General features: G+C 42.5%; 1 protein-coding gene across 1 annotated transcript; it reads left to right on the forward strand.

Annotated features, from left to right (window-relative positions):
• Positions 1-59: 59 nt before the first annotated feature.
• Positions 60-16130, forward strand: LOC117418781 (acetyl-coenzyme A synthetase 2-like, mitochondrial). The gene is made up of 14 exons (XM_034031854.3): positions 60-854; positions 1470-1566; positions 2139-2338; positions 3110-3285; positions 3596-3748; positions 7071-7218; positions 7816-7953; positions 9214-9306; positions 11243-11355; positions 12058-12184; positions 12574-12701; positions 12922-12985; positions 13398-13519; positions 15139-16130. The coding sequence occupies exons 1-14, from the start codon at positions 521-523 to the stop codon at positions 15307-15309; spliced, it is 2064 nt and encodes a 687-aa protein (XP_033887745.3). The 5' UTR covers positions 60-520; the 3' UTR covers positions 15310-16130.
• Positions 16131-19134: the final 3004 nt, after the last annotated feature.

The following is a 19134-nucleotide window of genomic DNA, read 5'->3' on the forward strand; positions in this document are numbered from 1 at the left end:
CTTAGGTTTAGGGTTTCGGTGTTGGGAGAGGATTATTCATTGTTTTAGTAACCATAATATGATAACCAATCGGAGCGCAATGTCCAGACAGGAACATTTGGTAGTACCTTTGTTAGTCAACCAATGCACTTCCTTAATGAAATACTGTTTTAAATGCAATTACCTTAATTTATTTAGCTAGAGTGGAATTCTGTCGGCCAACTCGCTCGTCAGCGTCTTCAATCCTACTTCCCTTTAAGAGAAACTTTTTGGCTGTGTTGTTAGAGGAGTGTTGATCAGTTCTTAGTTCCTAAGACGCAGTCAGAAATGCAATAAAAAAACTAAAACAAAATGGACAATTCATCTCAATTGCACTGTTTTCAGCATTAGTCCTCCGATATATTGGCGCTTTCGTGTTTCATTAACGTTAAGAGTATTATTATTATTATTATTATTATTATTATAAATTACTTTGAAACTTGCTGAAGCCTGGCTTCACGCGTGGTGATCATAGCAATAGACTGATGCGCGAAACTCATCAATGGCGATGTCTTTTCTTGCGTGGCGGAACACATTTGTAAAGCATTGTTTTGATAGAAAACTCACTACAGCTTTATGGAGAAGTTTTGCAAAGTGGAAGACCACTTCCAGCAGAAATTACAGTATAGCAGCTTCCATGCCCGAGGCTGCAGCCTTCCTTGGAGTCGGAGACCACAGCGGATTGTATGACTACTCCGTCAACGAGGGAGACCGGTTTTGGGGCGCCGTGGGGAGGCAGAGGCTGTCTTGGATCACCCCCTTCCACACCGTGCAGGACTGTAAACTGAGCGAAGGCAAAATCCGCTGGTTTGAAGGAGGGCAGCTGAACGCATCAGGTAAAATGCCTGTTTTTATTTTATTTTCTTATTTGTGTGTGTGTGTGTGTGTATATATATATATATATATATATATATATATATATATATATATATATATATATATATATATATATATATATATATATATAGGTATTTTACACATTATAAGTACAAAAAAACATATCCTAAAGATTGGATTTTTTTTTTTTTATATAAAACTATTTATTTTTGTGTAAGTGAAAATGCGTTCATTTCAGCGAATAACGAATTCAGTTTAGTTTACACCATCTGCCAACACAGTCCGACTACACCATTGTGTTTAGAGTGTTGGTTGCTAATAAGGAAGCTTTGCCTTTTCTGTTAAAGTTGTCTTTTTTATTCATGAAGACTGAACGTACCACTGAGTGCAGTGTATTGCTTTTCATTTACCGGCTCTCACGTGTTGTATGAATGGGGCTCACTTTCCCGTGTTGTGTGCACACCAGTTTATATCAATATTTGATTTACAGTATCGTGGTACTGATACATAATATGCGTTCATTAAAAAGTAAAACGCTGTTTTGGGGTCTCTCCTGTGGACTGACCCGCTAGCGCGCTCTCTCTCTCTCTCCTCTTGTCTCTCTGCGCTCTCAGTGAACTGTCTGGATCGACACATCCACACCTGCCCCGAGCGAGTGGCGCTCATCTGGGAGAAAGATGAGCCAGGCACAGAAGTGAGAGTGACTTACAGGTGAGTAGAAGAAGCACCGTTTCCACTGGGTAAATCATTAGCACACCTGCGTTATTATTTAGCTGCTGTTTAGTTTTCCAGACTGTCTCTTGGACTCAAGTGAAGTCAGTTTTATGTCGCCACCACACTATAGATCCTATCATACTTCCTGTGCTGTACGCATTAGGACCTCGGCTAACCGGGCTAATGCTGACTGTACAGGAAGTGTATTTATAGTGTGCTGGCAGTATAAAACTGAAATAAAGTTTGGGAAACTTTAGAAAAGTGTGAATGTCACAGGGATGGAAATCAGTTTTGATCCATTGCTGGTTTTACTATGAGTTTAATAAGAAACACCTGAGCTTGTTACCTACACACTGTGGCTAATCAAGCTTGTAATAAAACCCTGGAAAGGGTGAAACCGCTATGCAAAAGGAGTCTTATTTCCATTCCTGTGTTGTGCTAACGATGGATAAAAAAGGGTTTTAAATAGTCGCACAGTATACATTGTTTTCACACCCTTTCCTTGTAATAAACTCCCAGTCTGTTTGCTCCCAGACTCCCAGTCTGTTTTATCTTTGTCTGTTGCGCAGACAGCTTCTGGAGCTGACATGCCGTCTGGGGAACGTCCTGAAGCGCCAGGGAGTCAGGAAGGGAGATCGAGTCACCATCTACATGCCTCCATGCCCCCTGGCAGTGGCTGCCATGCTGGCGTGCGCCCGGATTGGCGCGGTCCACACTGTGGTGTTTGCAGGTTTCAGCTCAGAGGCGCTGGCTGACAGGATCCGAGATGGTAGGGGGCTGTGAAACATACGGTGCTACTTCACTTCCAGTTATTCAATTCAGTTATCGTCCAGGACCCATTTGGTGGCGTGGATGAAATAACGGTCCCTCGGGAATCCCAAAAGTATTTTTTAGGATATCTCCGGGATGGAAATAAGACTCCCATTGCATAGCAGTTGCTGGTTTTATTTACTATGAATTTAAGACACACCTGAGCTTGTTACCTACACACTGTGGCTAATCAGGCTCACAGTAAAACCTGGGATGGGTGAAACTGCTATACAACAGGTGTCTTATTGCCATCCCTGTATCTTTAGAATCAGTCCTAAATTAATCCCATCGTAGGCCACTTGCAGTGTTTTTTCCATACTAGAATTAAAAAGAAACCAGGTTGTCAAATTAGACAAATGGTCTCTTTGTTGTATTTCCCAGACTTGAAGCTTTATAAATAGAGGAGGGTAGCAACATTTTCCAGACCTGCCTTCTGTCTTTAAAACATGAAGTGAATGAAGAGGAACATGCTTGTGCTGTATATATAACTAGATCAGTAGGAGCTGGTAGTTTGCCTAAAGGGAGACAGGCTTGTCTTTAATACAGTGGACTGTGTTTATGGGGGTGGGTACATTTTGTTGGGATTTGAAATATAACGGTTATTAGCCTTTTACTTCAGCAAGTTGACCACAACATGGCACTCGCACCATGAGCTAGTTTAATCAGCTGGCAAGGAAGTTCCATGGAAGTGCCAGTGTTGACAAACCCACCCATCTTGTCGTTGTTTAAGCCCAGTCGAAGCTGGTGATCACCGTGAACCAGGCACTGAGGGGAGGGAGGACCATCGAGCTGAAGAAGACTGTAGACCAGGCTGTGAAGGACTGCCCGTCCGTCACGCAGGTCCTTGTTGCCATGAGAACGGAGAACCAGGTCCAAATGACTGACAGAGACATCCCACTGGAGGAGGTACGTCAAGCCGTCTCGCGCCCGTCAGTGCATTGAGAAAAGGGGCCGCAGTCAGAGCTCACCTCCCTTCAACTGTTTTAGTGTTCATGCAGTCAAACCTGCTGCTTGTCTCTGCTCAGGGGATTGTGTGAAAGTGGTGGAAGGAGATCTGCTGTAGGGACACGAGGATTTATTTGAAGGACATGTTGTGTTTAAATGTGTTTAAATAAGCAGAAGTGTTTAAATAAGTTTAATAGATCTTGATTAAGCACAGGTTTCACTTGTTAGTTAATAAACCAAATATTCATAGAGCAGGATGTTGATTCCACAGGAAATGATGAAGGAAGACGTGACCTGTGACCCCGTTGCCATGGAGAGTGAGGACATGTTGTTTTTGCTGTACACGTCAGGCAGCACAGGAAAGCCCAAAGGCCTTGTGCACACCCACGCAGGCTACCTGCTCTATACCTCTTTGACACACAGGGTGAGTTAACTTTTCTATTTGAATAGCTACTCCTTCAAGAAGGATGCCATCTTCTCTGTTTTACGCAGGGATGGAAATAAGACTCCTATTGCTCAGCAGTTTCGCCCATTCCAGGTTTTACTGTGAGCTTGATTAGCCGCAGTGTGTATAGATAACCAGCTCTGTTCTTATTAAACTCCTGGTAAACCCAGGAATGGATCACACTGCTATGCAATGGTAGTTGAAGGTTTTTGTATTCTTTTTTGAACCTAAAGACTTCAGGTCTACGTTCTTGTTCAATCCCACATGCAAATTAAAACCCCTCTCTATTGCTTGCTGTAGCAATGATAGGCATGCTACAAAATATTGTATTGAAGTTCTTGCAACATGCAGTAGGTGATAATATCAGACACATGGGAACGGTGTATGACACAATTTGAAATCAAATGGATTTGGGCAAGTTAGAACGATAGAGGTTGACGGGTTATGGATTAGTGGAATCCGCATCGGCAGTGTTGAGTGTACAGTATTAATCATTTATCACATTTACATCTACTGAGGTCCCCCCTGCACCCTCCAGTGGATTGTCTCAGTGCTGCAGGTCTCTGCTATAATGGAGGGAAATCAATTCAAAACCAACTACACTTCATAATATTTATCTGTTGCATTATTAGCTTGTTTTTTGTGAAATCAGCCGTGGGAACATGTAACGTATTTTCAGCAGTATTTGTAAACAAGTGTCAGTGCAGTGTGGAGATGAATCTGCAGTGAGGGACTGGTTTTCAGCATTTCATATAAACAGTGGTGCAGTCCAGACTGCACCAGAAGACGACAGCAACAGCGCATCAGAATCCTCTCCGCTGTGCCAAAACCCGGCTCAGACCTCATCGTTGTGCCACTGACACGCGCGCGCACACACACACACACGCGCGCGCACACACGCACGCACGCACGCACGCACACACACAACATACACACAACATACACACAACATACACACAACATACACAACATACACACACACACACACACACACACAACACACACACAACATACGCACGCACGCACGCACACACACACACACACCACACACAATCACACACACACCACACACAATCACACACACACCACACACAATCACACACACACACACCACACACAATCACACACACACACACACACACACACACAGACACACACCACACACACACACACACACACACACACACACACGTAAAGTAAAGCATTCTGACAAGGTGGAGAAAGACACTTTGAATGCATTATCTATTATATATGTTAGTATACAAATAGAATGTGAATTTGTGTAATAATTGTTGTTTATAAAAATCTATATTGTATGGCTTTCCGGTACGTTCAGTTTGAGGTCTACAGCGTTGCTTATAAGAGAAGAGGAGGTGGTCCTGGCCAGGAGCCAGCTGCGGAGGCTGTGTGGATCAGACTGAGAAACAAAGTAATCTTCCTGGCCTCACTCTGAAAGAGAGGCTTCTTAGAAGTGCTCCAGAAAGGTTACACACTTGATGTACTGCACCACTGTATCAGTCTGCTTCTCTGGATCTCTTCCCATATTACAGAGCCTGGCACTGATCATGTACTAGTGGTTGCTTGACAGCTAGTGGTCCGCTTGAGCTGGAATCTGGCACCTTACAGATCCATTCTGCTCCCTGTTCGTTGTAGAGTTGTGGTTGTGCCGAATCGTTCTCTGTCGGATCATGCTGTGTTTCCTGATTTGAAAGCATCCATTGTAAGCATTATGGGACATGAGATGTGCTCCTTTTGATTCTTCGGTATTGAATTGGTTAAGAATCCAAGGAGGGGTGGTGATCGTGATGGAATACTTTTATAAAAAGAAGTGAAATGGATGCAAACCGGCTTTGAGCTCAATCTCCAGGAGGGTTTAATGAGGAACTTTCACTGGGTCCGTTTTTGTAATAGGATTGTTGTAAAATAATCTACACTTGAGTGTGTTGTTTTATTGTAATCTTAACTCTTTCCCTTTTAAGAACAGACATTAACAAATTGTAATAATCTCCAATTAAACGCGTCTGTGCTTGCGTTTCTGCTCATTTCAAATGAATTTCTGCATTATGCTGTTAATGTAATATGCACAGTGAAGGGCTAGTAGCTGTAGTCTGTTGTGTCTGTTTGTTGAGTGAAAGCAGTGCTCATGTCTGCTTCTCTGTTTTCAGTCACGCTTCTAAAGCTGAACTCAGAGCTCTAGCTAAGCCAGGATGAGATACTTTGATTCTGCATCCTTGTTAAATCCACAGCAGCCCCGTTTTCACAAACATCTGGCTTGCACTGTAAAAGGTCTTGTGCGATGTGAAAGCAGCGCTGTCTAATGAAGATTAGAGCTCTGTGGCTTTTCTCATTCAGGCATGAGCTCCTGGAAGGGGTTAGAACTGTAATCCGTTGAAGTCAGCGATTTTGATCTCTCATGTCGTGGAAGTGGGTGGGATTGCTGTGACAGAGTAATGCTGGAAAGGGCATATGAGGGAAAACGCTGAAAAGTGATAATGGCACAACCTGGTTGTAACAGTCACTTAAAAGGGACCATCTAAAATGACCACAGGGTATTTCATTTCTATACATTCATAAAATAGCTTTGACAAACCGAGCACACTGATTGGCTGAGACCCAAATCCCTTTGCAGCCTGACTGGTTGGATCTCCTGACCTCATTTGCATTACTTGGCTGTTTCATTAGTGCAGTAAAACTCCCTGTGTTGTGCAGATATTTCTGTACTACACACGCTCCATTGGGTTTGCAGACCATAGTGTGCTGTGTTCCATAACAAGTTATTACATGGATTTCTTTAAATACAGTCCGGTATGCACGACTAATCAATGTGATCTTTATTATTACAGAACAGATAGTTCTGCCAAAACCATATACAGTACAACAACTGTACCACAACGTGCTGATCTGCACCAAGAACATTCTCTGTTATTTTTTTTATGGGACATGGAACCTGTTCAAGCAAACTACTTCGACCGGTTTAGCCAGATTTATATATCTTAATCTCATCCCATCTAAATGTGCTTTATTTTTTTTATTTTTTAAGCTGCTATTATGCAGCACTGCGATCATTGTGGGTCGAATTGAACCCTTTCATGCCTCGTATGGGGACGAATGGGAGACACAAATGCATGATGACCTCGTATCAGGAGGCCACTCCCCCCCCCCCACCCCCCACATATAAAGCAATTGCAAAAATAATGATAAATCTTTTTTTTTTAATGAAAACTAGATTTCTGCTGTGTCCAAAGCTATTTTTAGTATTTGCTGCGTGGAAGTGGTTAGCGTGCTCCTTCTCTCTCTGCAGTATGTGTTTAACTATCATGACGGGGATGTGTTTGGCTGTGTCGCGGATATCGGCTGGATCACTGGGCACAGCTATGCTGTGTACGGACCGCTGTGCAACGGGGGCACCACAGTTCTGTTTGAGAGCACGCCGGTCTACCCCGACCCAGGTAAGAGCATCGCACCAAAACCTCGCTGAAAAGAAATATTGCACACTACGAGGCACGAACCAAAACTGCGCCTGTTCAGATGTGTCAGTTATTTCCGTTTACCAGTTCTAAACCTTAAAGATGTCTGGATTCTCCTTTTCCAAATTATTTTCAATGGCAATGCAGTGGTTCTGTAAATGCAATGGTGGATTGGTACCATAGCAGTAACAGAGTCCTATTTGAATTTACCAATGGTAGTCACGCTGCTGGTAATCTGTTACAGCACCCCATGTACAGGGACGTCTGTGCAATACTTGTTGCAGGGCCATTGTGCTGCTATTGCTGGAAGTGCTTGGGATGAAGCTTTGATTAGTGTTCTCAGTGCTTGTATGGGGAAAAAGAACTGGACAGGATGAAGTTGGCATTCAATACAATACAATGCAAATTCATTTTTATATAGCGCCCTTCACCCCATGGCATCCCAGGGCGCTGTACAAAGCTCACATGTACCATACACTCCAGCTACAACCAATTATAGAAAAGCACATTCAAAAAGTTATGTTTTCAATGTGTGCCTCATGAAGTCTGTTGTGTGTAATGGCAATTTCTTCCCCACAGGGCGCTACTGGGAGACTGTTGAGAGGCTAAGGATTAATCAGTTTTATGGAGCACCTACAGCAATCAGACTTCTTCTGAAATACGGAGATCAGTGGGTTAAGAAATACGACCGGTCATCTCTGAAAACCCTTGGGTCAGGTAGGTAAGAATGTGCAGGCTCCCAGAAATCATCTCAGGATCTCGACGCTTCACACTGCTCTGGCAAGATTAGGGGTGTGCTGTTACTCGTACACGGAATTGCCTGGAAGACGGATTTATCGGCAGGTATTCAATAAATCCAAATTATTGCTGTGATGCTTTCAAAACAAGAAAATCTGTCTTTCCCTCACCTTTACAATTGAGTACCATCCAATGGCATTGAAAAGCCGATTTGGAAGATTTTTTCCTCAATATAGCTAAACTGTGTTTTGACAGTTTTGTTTTGTTGCTAGAGGAATAGTTTCACAAACCATAAACCCAGTGACCCTCACAGAACAAGGTGATTTATCTCTGATCGAGTGTTCTAATAAAGAATTCTAAATATGGGAACAAGCTGACAAAACACATTGGGAGAAACAGAAGGGTAGTTTGATCTTGTTGAAAGAGAGGGGTCTGGGTTACTGTGTGTGCCGGTACGACATGTTCCTGTTCACAAATCTGAAAAGTGCAAATACTAAACCGAACTCTGTGTTCAACCCTTACATTAGACAGGTCAAGGTGTGTACATGTTTATGCAATACATAACTGTGGAAACAAGTCTAACGCTGCCCTTGTTATTTTTGGACTGAATCCAGACACGGCGGGTGCAAAGCTGAAGCCTTTTTTTATTTTCATTCAATTAACACATCAATCAATGATGAATCAAGATAATAATGAATCCACATGTTCTTTTGAATTTGCATTTTCCTACATTGGAAGAAAAACAGCAGATGTGATACATTTTCAGCATATTTTATAATGCTGTCTGTTTGCGATGGATGTAAAAAAAAATCTGTTCGGACGATTATATCCCCTTCGGTCTCGATTTTTTAAATTTCATTGGAGTCGAAGAAGTTCCCCTGCCAACGCTTTGAAAAATATCACAAAGGTCTACAGGAAACTGTAAGAGTAGTACAGTGTTTCATGTCAGATTTCCAAATGTCACTTTTTTCCAATTTTGTCAGTTTTTTGTTAAGTATATAGAAAATTACAAAGCGATATGCAATTCAGTATGTTAACGTAACATTATTCAGCAGGTTTGACTTTATGAAGCAGTTCATTCGAGAGGGTGATACTAAGAAAGTTAACATGGTACGGTTACACACACATTGATTGAAGGGGATATACTGTCCAGATACAAAAGATGATCTGTTCAGATGTCATCGGGTCAGTGTTTTGGAAGGGGTATTTCTGGTAACCTTTAACCTTTATCCTTTTCAGTGGGAGAGCCAATAAACTCGGAGGCGTGGGAGTGGTACTCCAGAGTGGTTGGGGAGGGGAGATGCCCTCTAGTGGACACTTGGTGGCAAACAGGTAAAGAACTAGACCAGTCTTAGCCTAACATGCCAAGCCACATCAGTGTTATTGCTCACAGCTCTATTAATAGCTAGCGTGTGGGTTTTTGGGGGTATTCTGGGGGATAATATCTGCAGCCTTACCTGTTTCATTCCATCACAGTTATGAAGCTGATTTTATACATTTCCAGATCAATCTAACGAGGTGTTCAGAAATGACAGGTCACACAAGCATTCATAGATGGTCTGTTAATGTGCTGCTATTTCAGTCTGAATTCATCAAGAACTGCTGCTACACATCAAACTACTGTACAGCACGCTTAGCTCGCCATTGAAAAACAAGGTCATTAAATACATGGAATGTCCTGAAGGATCATGTGAGAAATGCATTTAAATGTGATCCTTGAACAGGTTTAAGACTTGCATCGCTACGTGTAGTAACAGTTAATCTGTAACCTTTAGTAGCCGCTGTCGCTGGTACACAATGTGCTTTCCTAGGCGTTGCTCGTGCTGAGGAATGTTTGCTTTGCTGCTTTTCACAACGCCTCTGGGAATGGAATTGGCAATGTGAAGATGTGGACGGCCAGTGCACTGCTCATATAAGCAGCTCCACTGGGGTTGAGAGATGGAATCCCAGCTCTGTCTGTTCCAGCGCTCTAGTTTTGAAACTTCCTGCATTCCTGTGCCAGGAGGAGCAGATGTTTTGGTTCTGGGGCTGGAGGAAGGGACATGGCTGGGAGCTCTGTGCAGCTTGTGGATTCCTTTATTAATGCTTCCAATCCAGACTGCAAGGTTACTGTACTATATATTTAATATAGGGCAGCAGTGTGGAGTAGTGGTTAGGGCTCTGGACTCTTGACTGGAGGGTTGTGGGTTCAATCCCCGGTCGGGGACACTGCTGTTGTACCCTTGAGCAAGGTACTTTACCTAGATTGCTCCAGTAAAAACCCAACTGTATAAATGGGTAATTGTATGTAAAAATAATGTGATATCTGTATACTGTGAAATAATGTATAATGTGATATGTTGTAACAATTGTAAGTCGCCCTGGATAAGGGCGTCTGCTAAGAAATAAATAATAATAATAATAATAATAGGAAGATATTCTGTTGGCATGGAAACAGATTGCTATATTAAAAACAGTACATCCTTGTAATCTTCATGTACGTACGATATATTCCTGTAATATACACATTCCTACGTCGTGATGCTCCCTGGTCAGCAGATTAGTTTTTAAACAAACCGTCACCATTACCACTGTCGCTACAAGAAGAACAGTACAACGGAGAGGAAAGTGTACATTTGAAATAAAGACATGGGCATTCAACCAAACAATGACAAGGACTCCTTGCAAGGGACTGTCGAGCTGCAAACTAATCTTTAGAGTTTCATCTTTGTAAACGAACATTTACTCCATAAACATATATGCTGAAACATTCATACTAGGGAAAATCTGAAAACACATTTTAACAGTACTGAAGCTGTAATTGCCTTCATATAGCAGTTGAGGTTCATAATTAAACATTAGTGTTAGACTAAGCTAGCTAGTATCTGGTTGTATAATACGACCTAAATAGGCAAACACGATGGTGCTGAAAAATAGCTTTAGGGTTTATTCTTTAAACTGTGTAACAGGCTTTGGCAGTAAGATGTAAATGGAATCCTTAATAATGATGACAGGCGATTAAACATTGCTTGTTTGGAAAGATCCCATACTGGGACAGTGGGAGATGCAGAATGCTCCAGCGCCCTCTCTCTGCCCTCCTTCCAAATCCTAACCAGATTGTTGGCTCTGGGGAAACGCTTTCTCTCTCAATCCCAGATCATGTCTTTAGTTCGTGCAGCTTTTGTTATCAGATCATTAATTGACAGCATGCAATTATGTTATTACTTCGCATAACTGTAATTAGTTAATTGACATCTGCCGGAGAAATGAATGTTTTTCATGTCTGCAGAGACGGGAGGGATTTGTATTGCTCCCAGACCTTCTGATCCCGAAGCTGAGATCATCCCAGCCATGGTGATGAGGCCCTTCTTCGGCATTCAGCCTGCTCTGATGGATGATAAGGTGTCTTCATATTATCTGTTGCTTCATGGCTAAGACTGACTTCATTGTGGGAAATCTCCCAGCAGCCTGTAGATACTCTGACCTCTTTGTAAAGCCTTTATCTGTAGATGTTAAAGGGCTAATAATCCATTCAAACCCATTCCCCTTATAGAAACAGGATTCTTTTCCCACGGTTATACTGTGCATTTCCCGTAGTTTACCCTGGTTTGCCATGTTTTATTAATATGCTTTACCATACCTCGCTATTGTTTTGCAATGCTTGCCTATGCGAAACCATGCTTTTACTATGCTTTATTACACTTTACTATGCTTATACTATGGTAAACTTGCAGAAGGATTTCTTCTCCCCTGTCATTAGCTTTACAACATTCTTGCAAGTACTGTTCTCCCCCAGAGATCGTTTAGTTTGCCAGACTTTATTTCCTTTTGTTTGACTCGGGTCCATCACGCAGTAGATTCATTGTGCAACATGTATAGGACTCATCTGAAACATAAGCTTTGCATGGGGATATACTCCCTGACACCTGATTCAAATGGAAGGTCTTGTAAGTATTGTAGCTAGCCCCTTTGGATTATTGTTTTTTACCTTTTCATTGTCGTGGTATTTCTCCATCGCGCATACTAGAGTTTAAATGCACACCCACTAACAAGCCCTGTGCCACCCTGTGTGCTTCTCTCATAATCTCTTGGTGCCACGTTCAGGGTAACAAACTGTCTGCCAACGATGTGTCCGGCGCGCTCTGCATCGCACAGCCCTGGCCTGGGATGGCCAGAACCATTTACAATGACCACAAGCGCTACATAGAGACCTACTTCCAGCCTTATCCCGGTATGTACCTAGACACAGCATTGCACCTGTAGTTTCTGTTGATAACCAGTAGTAGTAATTACTGATACGAATAATAATATGATCCAGGGATGGAAATAAGACTCCTATTGCATAGCGGTTTCACCCATTCCATCTTTTGCTATGAGCTTGATTAGCCCCAGTGTATAGGTAACAAGCTCAGCTGTGTCTTATTAAACATAGACTAACACCAGGTATGGATCAAACCGACATGCAACGGGAGTCTTTTTCATCCCCGAGATGTTCCGAATTTGATTAAACATTTTATTCATAAGAACAGAGTTTGAAAAAAGAAATGTATAATTATTTAAATAACTCCTGAGTTTCAGCTTTGTGAATAAAACTGTCTCCCTCGTTGACTTTTTCGCCAGGTCACTTTTTCACAGGAGACGGTGCGTACCGGTCGAAGGAAGGATACTACCAGATCATCGGCCGTCTCGACGACGTGCTCAATGTGAGCGGCCACCGCCTGGGCACTGCGGAGATTGAAGAAGTGGTGGTGAGCTTACAGGAGTCGCATACCATGAGAGCATCATTTACAAACGGAGCAAATGACCCTGATGTGCCTGCTGTATGAACAATGACTCAAAGCACTGGACCACCCCTCCCATACCCATACCATGGCAGTCACCTTTGCAAAAGCCCAGTTATTGTCACACCTGTCCAGCTGCTCTGCAATCCGAGTTGCACAGATCGCCCTGTCTCTTTCCTTGTTTCAGAATCAGCACCGCGTCGTGGCCGAGTCCGCTGTGGTCGGTTATCCTCATGAGATAAAGGGGGAAGGTAAGAGAGACTGGAGAGCACATCTCATTAATGTTGCTGCTCAGCTGGGCAGCAGTGTGGAGTAGTGGTTAGGACGCTGGACTCTTGACCGGAGGGTCGTGGGTTCAATCCCAGGTGGGGGACACTGCTGCTGTACCCTTGAGCAAAGTACTTTGCCTAGATTGCTCCAGTAAAAACCCAACTGTATAAATGGGTAGTTGTATGTAAAAATAATGTGTAAAAAATAATGTAATTGTATGTAAAAAATAATGTATTATCTTGTAACAATTGTAAGTCGCCCTGGATAAGGGTGTCTGCTAAGAAATAAATAATAATAATAATAATACATGTGCACCAGAAGTACTTTATTTAACGTTGTCTGTACACCTGCACCGACTGCTGTTCAAACTCCAGGTTTCCTTGCGCTCCTCAGGTGCCTACGCATTCATAGTGCTGAAGGATGGAGTGGATGAGCCCGAGGAGCTCATAGAGAAGCAGCTGAGGGACACTGTCTCCCTGAAGATTGCAAAGTATGCTGCTCCCGACTATATACAGGTAGGTACTGGCAGCAGCTCTTCAGCATTCGCTACCAGTCCAGGCAGTTCCAGTGTCCTCCCGGTCAGGGTTGCTTGATATACCAGCAGTGGGACCCAGAACCTTGAATCCATTCTTTGTGGATGAGTACAGCATGCAGTGATACTGCCTGGGCTCCAGACCTGGGCTCGGTTCTGATGGTAATTGTGAAATTTGTAATTCATTGCAATTGCAGTGTCATTGTAATTACAGTAGAACTGTGGCATACCTGCGTAATTGTAATTATACTGTATAATTTATCAATTACAGTTCAGTTACGCATTCATTTGTCATTCGATCATTATTCTTGTGTATTCAGCCGCGTTTGGTGACCCCATTTGCTTTGAATAAATGAAAGGGATATGGTATGTTTCTGTATTGGGACCTGCGGTTCTTGCTGGTTATGTAGAATAAACAAACATGTTAACGCCTGGGGTTGTTTCTGTTATTTGTTAGTGTAATTGTAATTACTGCAGCAGTTGTAATTGAACACAGTAGCATTGCACTTGTAATGTCAGCAAACATTTCTGCTGTAATTTGTCATTGTAACTGACCTCAGGTCTGCTGGTCACTGTTCTTGGTCATTGCATGACTGAATCTCTTTACTGTGGTTTGGGTGTGGAAGGTTTTGCGCAGTACGTGAAGTTCACACTGTTCTTGGTCATTGCATGACTGAATCTCTTTACTGTGGTTTGGGTGTGGAAGGTTTTGCGCAGTACATGGCGTTCACACGGTTTGACTCCTAGCCACTCGATCATGGAAAGCGTTAAAGCAGCTCATGGTAATGCAGGAGGTCAAGGTGTTCTGCTTGACTTATTAAACCGTACTGTTACGATGGCTCTGCTTTCAGTGGGGAGCACCATGGGCTTCTTATTACATTAGTTGCAAATACAGCAGAAACACGCTGAGGTCTTGAAAGGTCATTTCCTCTAATGTTTTATATCTTTCTGTTTAGCAAATGTAGTACATTACTAAACCCGACGCTATAGCTTAAAACAGTCCCAGCTAATCTCTTCACTCCTCTAGCATCCTCCGTCTCTACACTCTACAATGATTGAGCCGCAGCCTGGAAAGCACAGGGTTTTATACAAGCTCCTGAAGACACATTTAGACAGAAGCAGATTATCTATTTAAGTACACAATGATCTGATTTATTTTGGATAAGTGGAGTGGGTCTAAGTAGCTTGTACAGGATTTGGGATTCTGTTCATCTCTGTTAGTGGATGGAATTGACCTCGGCTGGTCTTATTTAATTGAAGTCATTTTAAAAGGATGGATACACTGGTATGCATGTCCCAAGTGGCACTGATACTGTGCAAACATACACCTTGCCCAGGATATAAACAACAAAAGGACGTTTCATTTCAGCTTGGGGCAGTTCTACCCTTTGAGACCAAGGCCTTGTTTACAAGGGGGTCCTGGCACCACAATACAAACTCAAGGGATGTTTAAATCCACTGTAATCTGAGATGGCAAGCCACCACCGACAGTAGGCTTGATTACGGCAGAGCTTGAGAAAGACGTGATTCGTAACTTTAAACGCAGGCACCGGCTGCTTTGACAGACCCCTGACTGGCATTAATAACGGCTCTTGTTTTCAGGTGGTTAAACGCTTGCCCAAGACCCGCTCGGGGAAGATCATGCGGCGCGTGCTGCGGAAGATCGTGGAGGGGAAGGGGAGCCAGCTGGGGGATCTCTCCACCATGGACGATCAGACAGCAGTGCAGGAGATCATCGACGGGCACAAGCGCCTTCGGGGAACTCCACGATAACCCAGCCCCAGAGGAACGGAGCGCTAAGCACAGACACACTGCAGAAACCAGAGCCGGTACTGCAGACACACACTGAAACACATACAAGTTAGATTCCATCACACACAGACCCGTGTATCAAGAACGCAGCATTGATTTGAAACTGAGGCCTGAAGATAGAAACACATGCATCACATCTATGAATCTGTTAGAAGGTCTTGTGTGTGTGTTTTCTTGTGAACCCCAGGTTGTCTGTATACATAGCACATCCTTATATGGTACAGTACAATGAATATTAGCAGACTATATATATATATATATAATCTGTTTGCATGAAAGGTCTGCCCACCACAATAACAATACGACACAATGAGATGTATATAGCATATATTTTATAAGAAACATTCCAAGTGCTTTATAATCCGTATAAACTGATATTAATAACTGTTTTTAATAATAATAATAATAATAATAATAATAATAATAATAATAATTTGTCATACTGTTTGATCTAGATGAACTATTCAAAAGATGATATCCTCAAAAATTCTGGCTTTTTTTTTTTTTCTTTTTTTTTTTTAGTAGGAAGCTGTTCAAGTCTCGTAGACCAGAAAATGCTTTAGATTTATATATATATATATATATATATATATATATATATATATATATATATATATATATATATATATAATTTTTTTTGTAGAATATTCTCTTTTGAAAAGGGCCTATGGTGTGTGACTGGCAAATATAATGTGTAAAGGATGAGGAGCAATCTGGTGTGGACTGCACAGGAAATGTACAAATACAAAAATAATCTTAATAAATTCAATGACAAACCAGAAGTCTTGTCTTAGTGACATTCCTAACACTGTTGAGAGTTTCATAGTTAGGGAACACTACAGGGTTAACAGATCTAACAGAAGGAAACAGCAAATTACTGTTACTATTAGAAATAGTGTTACAGATGCCAGAGGCAGTACACCTCGTGAATGCACCACACACTTCTACATTCTCACTCACACGTTGTTTGTATTGTACACTCGTGTTCAATGTAATAACTTTGCATGGAGTTGTGGTTCTTCGTGTGTGATAAGTCAGCCAGTCTGGATGCAAAACTAATGGACCAAATGCTGATAAATGGAGTTCATAGTGAAGCCACAGGGTTCTGGTAACATTTCTGATTAAGAATAGTCTTTCACGTGTTATCAGGAAAGGTTACTGCACTTCCATGAATCTACTTTTCTGTGTCTCGAGAGGTTCTCCAAGCTGCTAATGAACTAACGAATCGGACAGTTCCTGCCTTAAACACAAGTGTAGGGCGTAGTTGCTCTAATTACTTTGTGAGCTGCTGGAGAGTGTGTCCTGCGAATTGGAGGCTGACAGATTCAGCGTTGCACAGAACATAGAGGGGTCTGTGTGTGTGCCAGGCTGTAGGAAAAGCACACATGTATGTAACTGCTCAAGCTTTCCATGCAAAATATACAATGTGTGGTCAGTGACCTGATTTTGAACTGACACTGTCAAATTATTCATGTTCAGTGCATTTGAATCAATCTTGTTGCAATGCATGCATGCAGGTACTTGTTCATCCCCTTTACTTAGTCTATTGCATTCTATACAGTATACAAAGATACATCTTAAAGAATCGCACACCTGAAACTTTTGGGGGTGATAATAGATTTTGATTTGCTATTGCTTTGCCAGTGTTATTAAAAGGCATGTTTTTTGGATGGCTTGCCTTTTCCACACATGCAAAGCAACATCCTGACAATTAATTAATTTTGTATTCGGTTTAAGCTCCAGTGAGATAACAAATAAGCCAAGCTGTCACCTTCCAGTTTTAATGACTGCAAATAATTAGCTTGTGGCAGCCCTTGAGAATTGGTGATTCTTACTTAAGCCAAGCGACCACACACAGTTAGCACACACAATGTACAACTTGCTTTTGTCATGCATCCTAGCCGGGTTTGGGATATTTGGCAACAGCATGGTCATTTTTCTTATAAAGAGAAGCCCTGGCAGGATGCACTTCACAGACATGCTGGTAGTGCACATCTCACTGGGGAACAAGGTCCACCTGCTGTTCCGAGTCCTGTCCCTGACGGCCCCTATGATCTACTCGCTCTGCTACCCCATGAGCCTCGCCTGCAAAGCTGTGACCCTCGCCATGCACACGGGGAGGAAGGTTAGCGTGTGGTGCATCGTGATCCTCAGCTGGTACCGCTGGTGCAAGCTGAAGAAGATTCACAGCTCGTCCCTGGCGCTGTGCAAGCTGGAACGCTCGTCCAAGCTCTACCTGCTCCTGGGGTTCCACTGGCTGGCCTGGGCGCTGATCTTCATGCCCTTCTTATCCTAATCCCAGAGACCTTGGATATCAACGCCACCCAGGCCTGTGACTGCTCTGTGGCCGACGCCATGGAGAGAGGAAGTGGTTTCATCGTCACCTACTCCACGCTGTATCTCACGGTGCTGCAGTACACAGCGGCGGCTTGCATGACCCTGTTCAACGTCAAGACCGTGCATATCCTGCTCAAGCGGCAGGCATCCGCAGAGACTCCGGGGACCGTTTGCCGGCTAGGCAGGGAGAAGGATGCCGCAATGGTCCTTGTAGCCCTCGTAAGCCTTTACAACACCTGCATCATCCTGCACACCATCTTGACCTTCAACCTGAGCGGCACCTCTGCGGCAGGAGCTGGGAGGGTGGCTTTCGATATCTACGCCTCCTTCATCCCGTACGTTATCACATTCGGGCAACAGACGTTCAGAGGGTGGCTATCCTGCTTCTGGGTAAGGGTGCGTCGAAGGACCCCCCGGCCCAATGCAAATGTCCAAACAATAGCCCTGACTTAAGGATTCAGACAGCTTTTCTGTGGGCACAAAAAAAAAAAAACATTGCTGAGATAGCTTGTTTTTGTGTTTCTATACATTAGGTTTTTCATCAGTATGGAATGACAGGATGCTCTTAGACCATGTAAATGGAAATGCAATGTAACACTATTTCTAATCAAAGGAAATTGGTAAACAGTTTAAAGAAAATGAGAATATGAGGCAGTTATTTATTTAGCACTGTGTAGTGTACATAGAGTAAGCGGTGTTAATAAATCAATTAACATAAATAATACATCATCTCATCATCTCATGTCATTGTTTCTTTACTCAAAATAACTGTATCCTCAGATTATGTTGTTTTGCACTAATCTAATTATAAGCACCAGTACAGTAAATATAATACACCCAGCCACTTTGCTCTTTCTGTGTTGTCTCCTGCAGTGCTATTAACATTTTTTTTAACCCACCTAAAAAACATAATGGGGGAAAAACTTTTAATGTCTCTGTTAATCTCTGTTATATCGAAAATAATTAGCTGAGAACGGGTTAAAAATGTCAATAAAAAAATACCAGTACAATTTAGAATTTGTAGAGGTCAGTGGTGAAACACATTATACCTTAAGTTAAATCCCTGGACTTGCTTTGACAATGTGGTGGTGTCAGTCTGGTAGCACTGAGTAGGGTCTGTAGTATCTGCATGATTCTTCTTTATCAAGCAGTGCGTTTCAGCATTATTTCTACGGCTTTGTTTTTCTGGGTTTATCTTTTAGAAAGTCTTTTTACAGAGAGAAGCATACTGAGGACAGCTTCTATAGCAGCAAAGTATACTAAACTGCACCATGTAAGTGATAATAAAATAAATAAGCAGTAGAGGTCACCAGTGTTCCTGTGTGCTTTGGGGCGTTTCATCTGTGTCTATTAATTAGAACATAAAACCTAACTGCTCTAATCTCCACAGGAAATCCTGAGTTAAAAGCTATTCCATCTCAGAGGTATTCATTAAACATCTCTCTGTCA

This window comes from Acipenser ruthenus, chromosome 18 (genome assembly GCF_902713425.1).
Source record: "Acipenser ruthenus chromosome 18, fAciRut3.2 maternal haplotype, whole genome shotgun sequence".
Taxonomy (NCBI): domain Eukaryota; kingdom Metazoa; phylum Chordata; class Actinopteri; order Acipenseriformes; family Acipenseridae; genus Acipenser; species Acipenser ruthenus.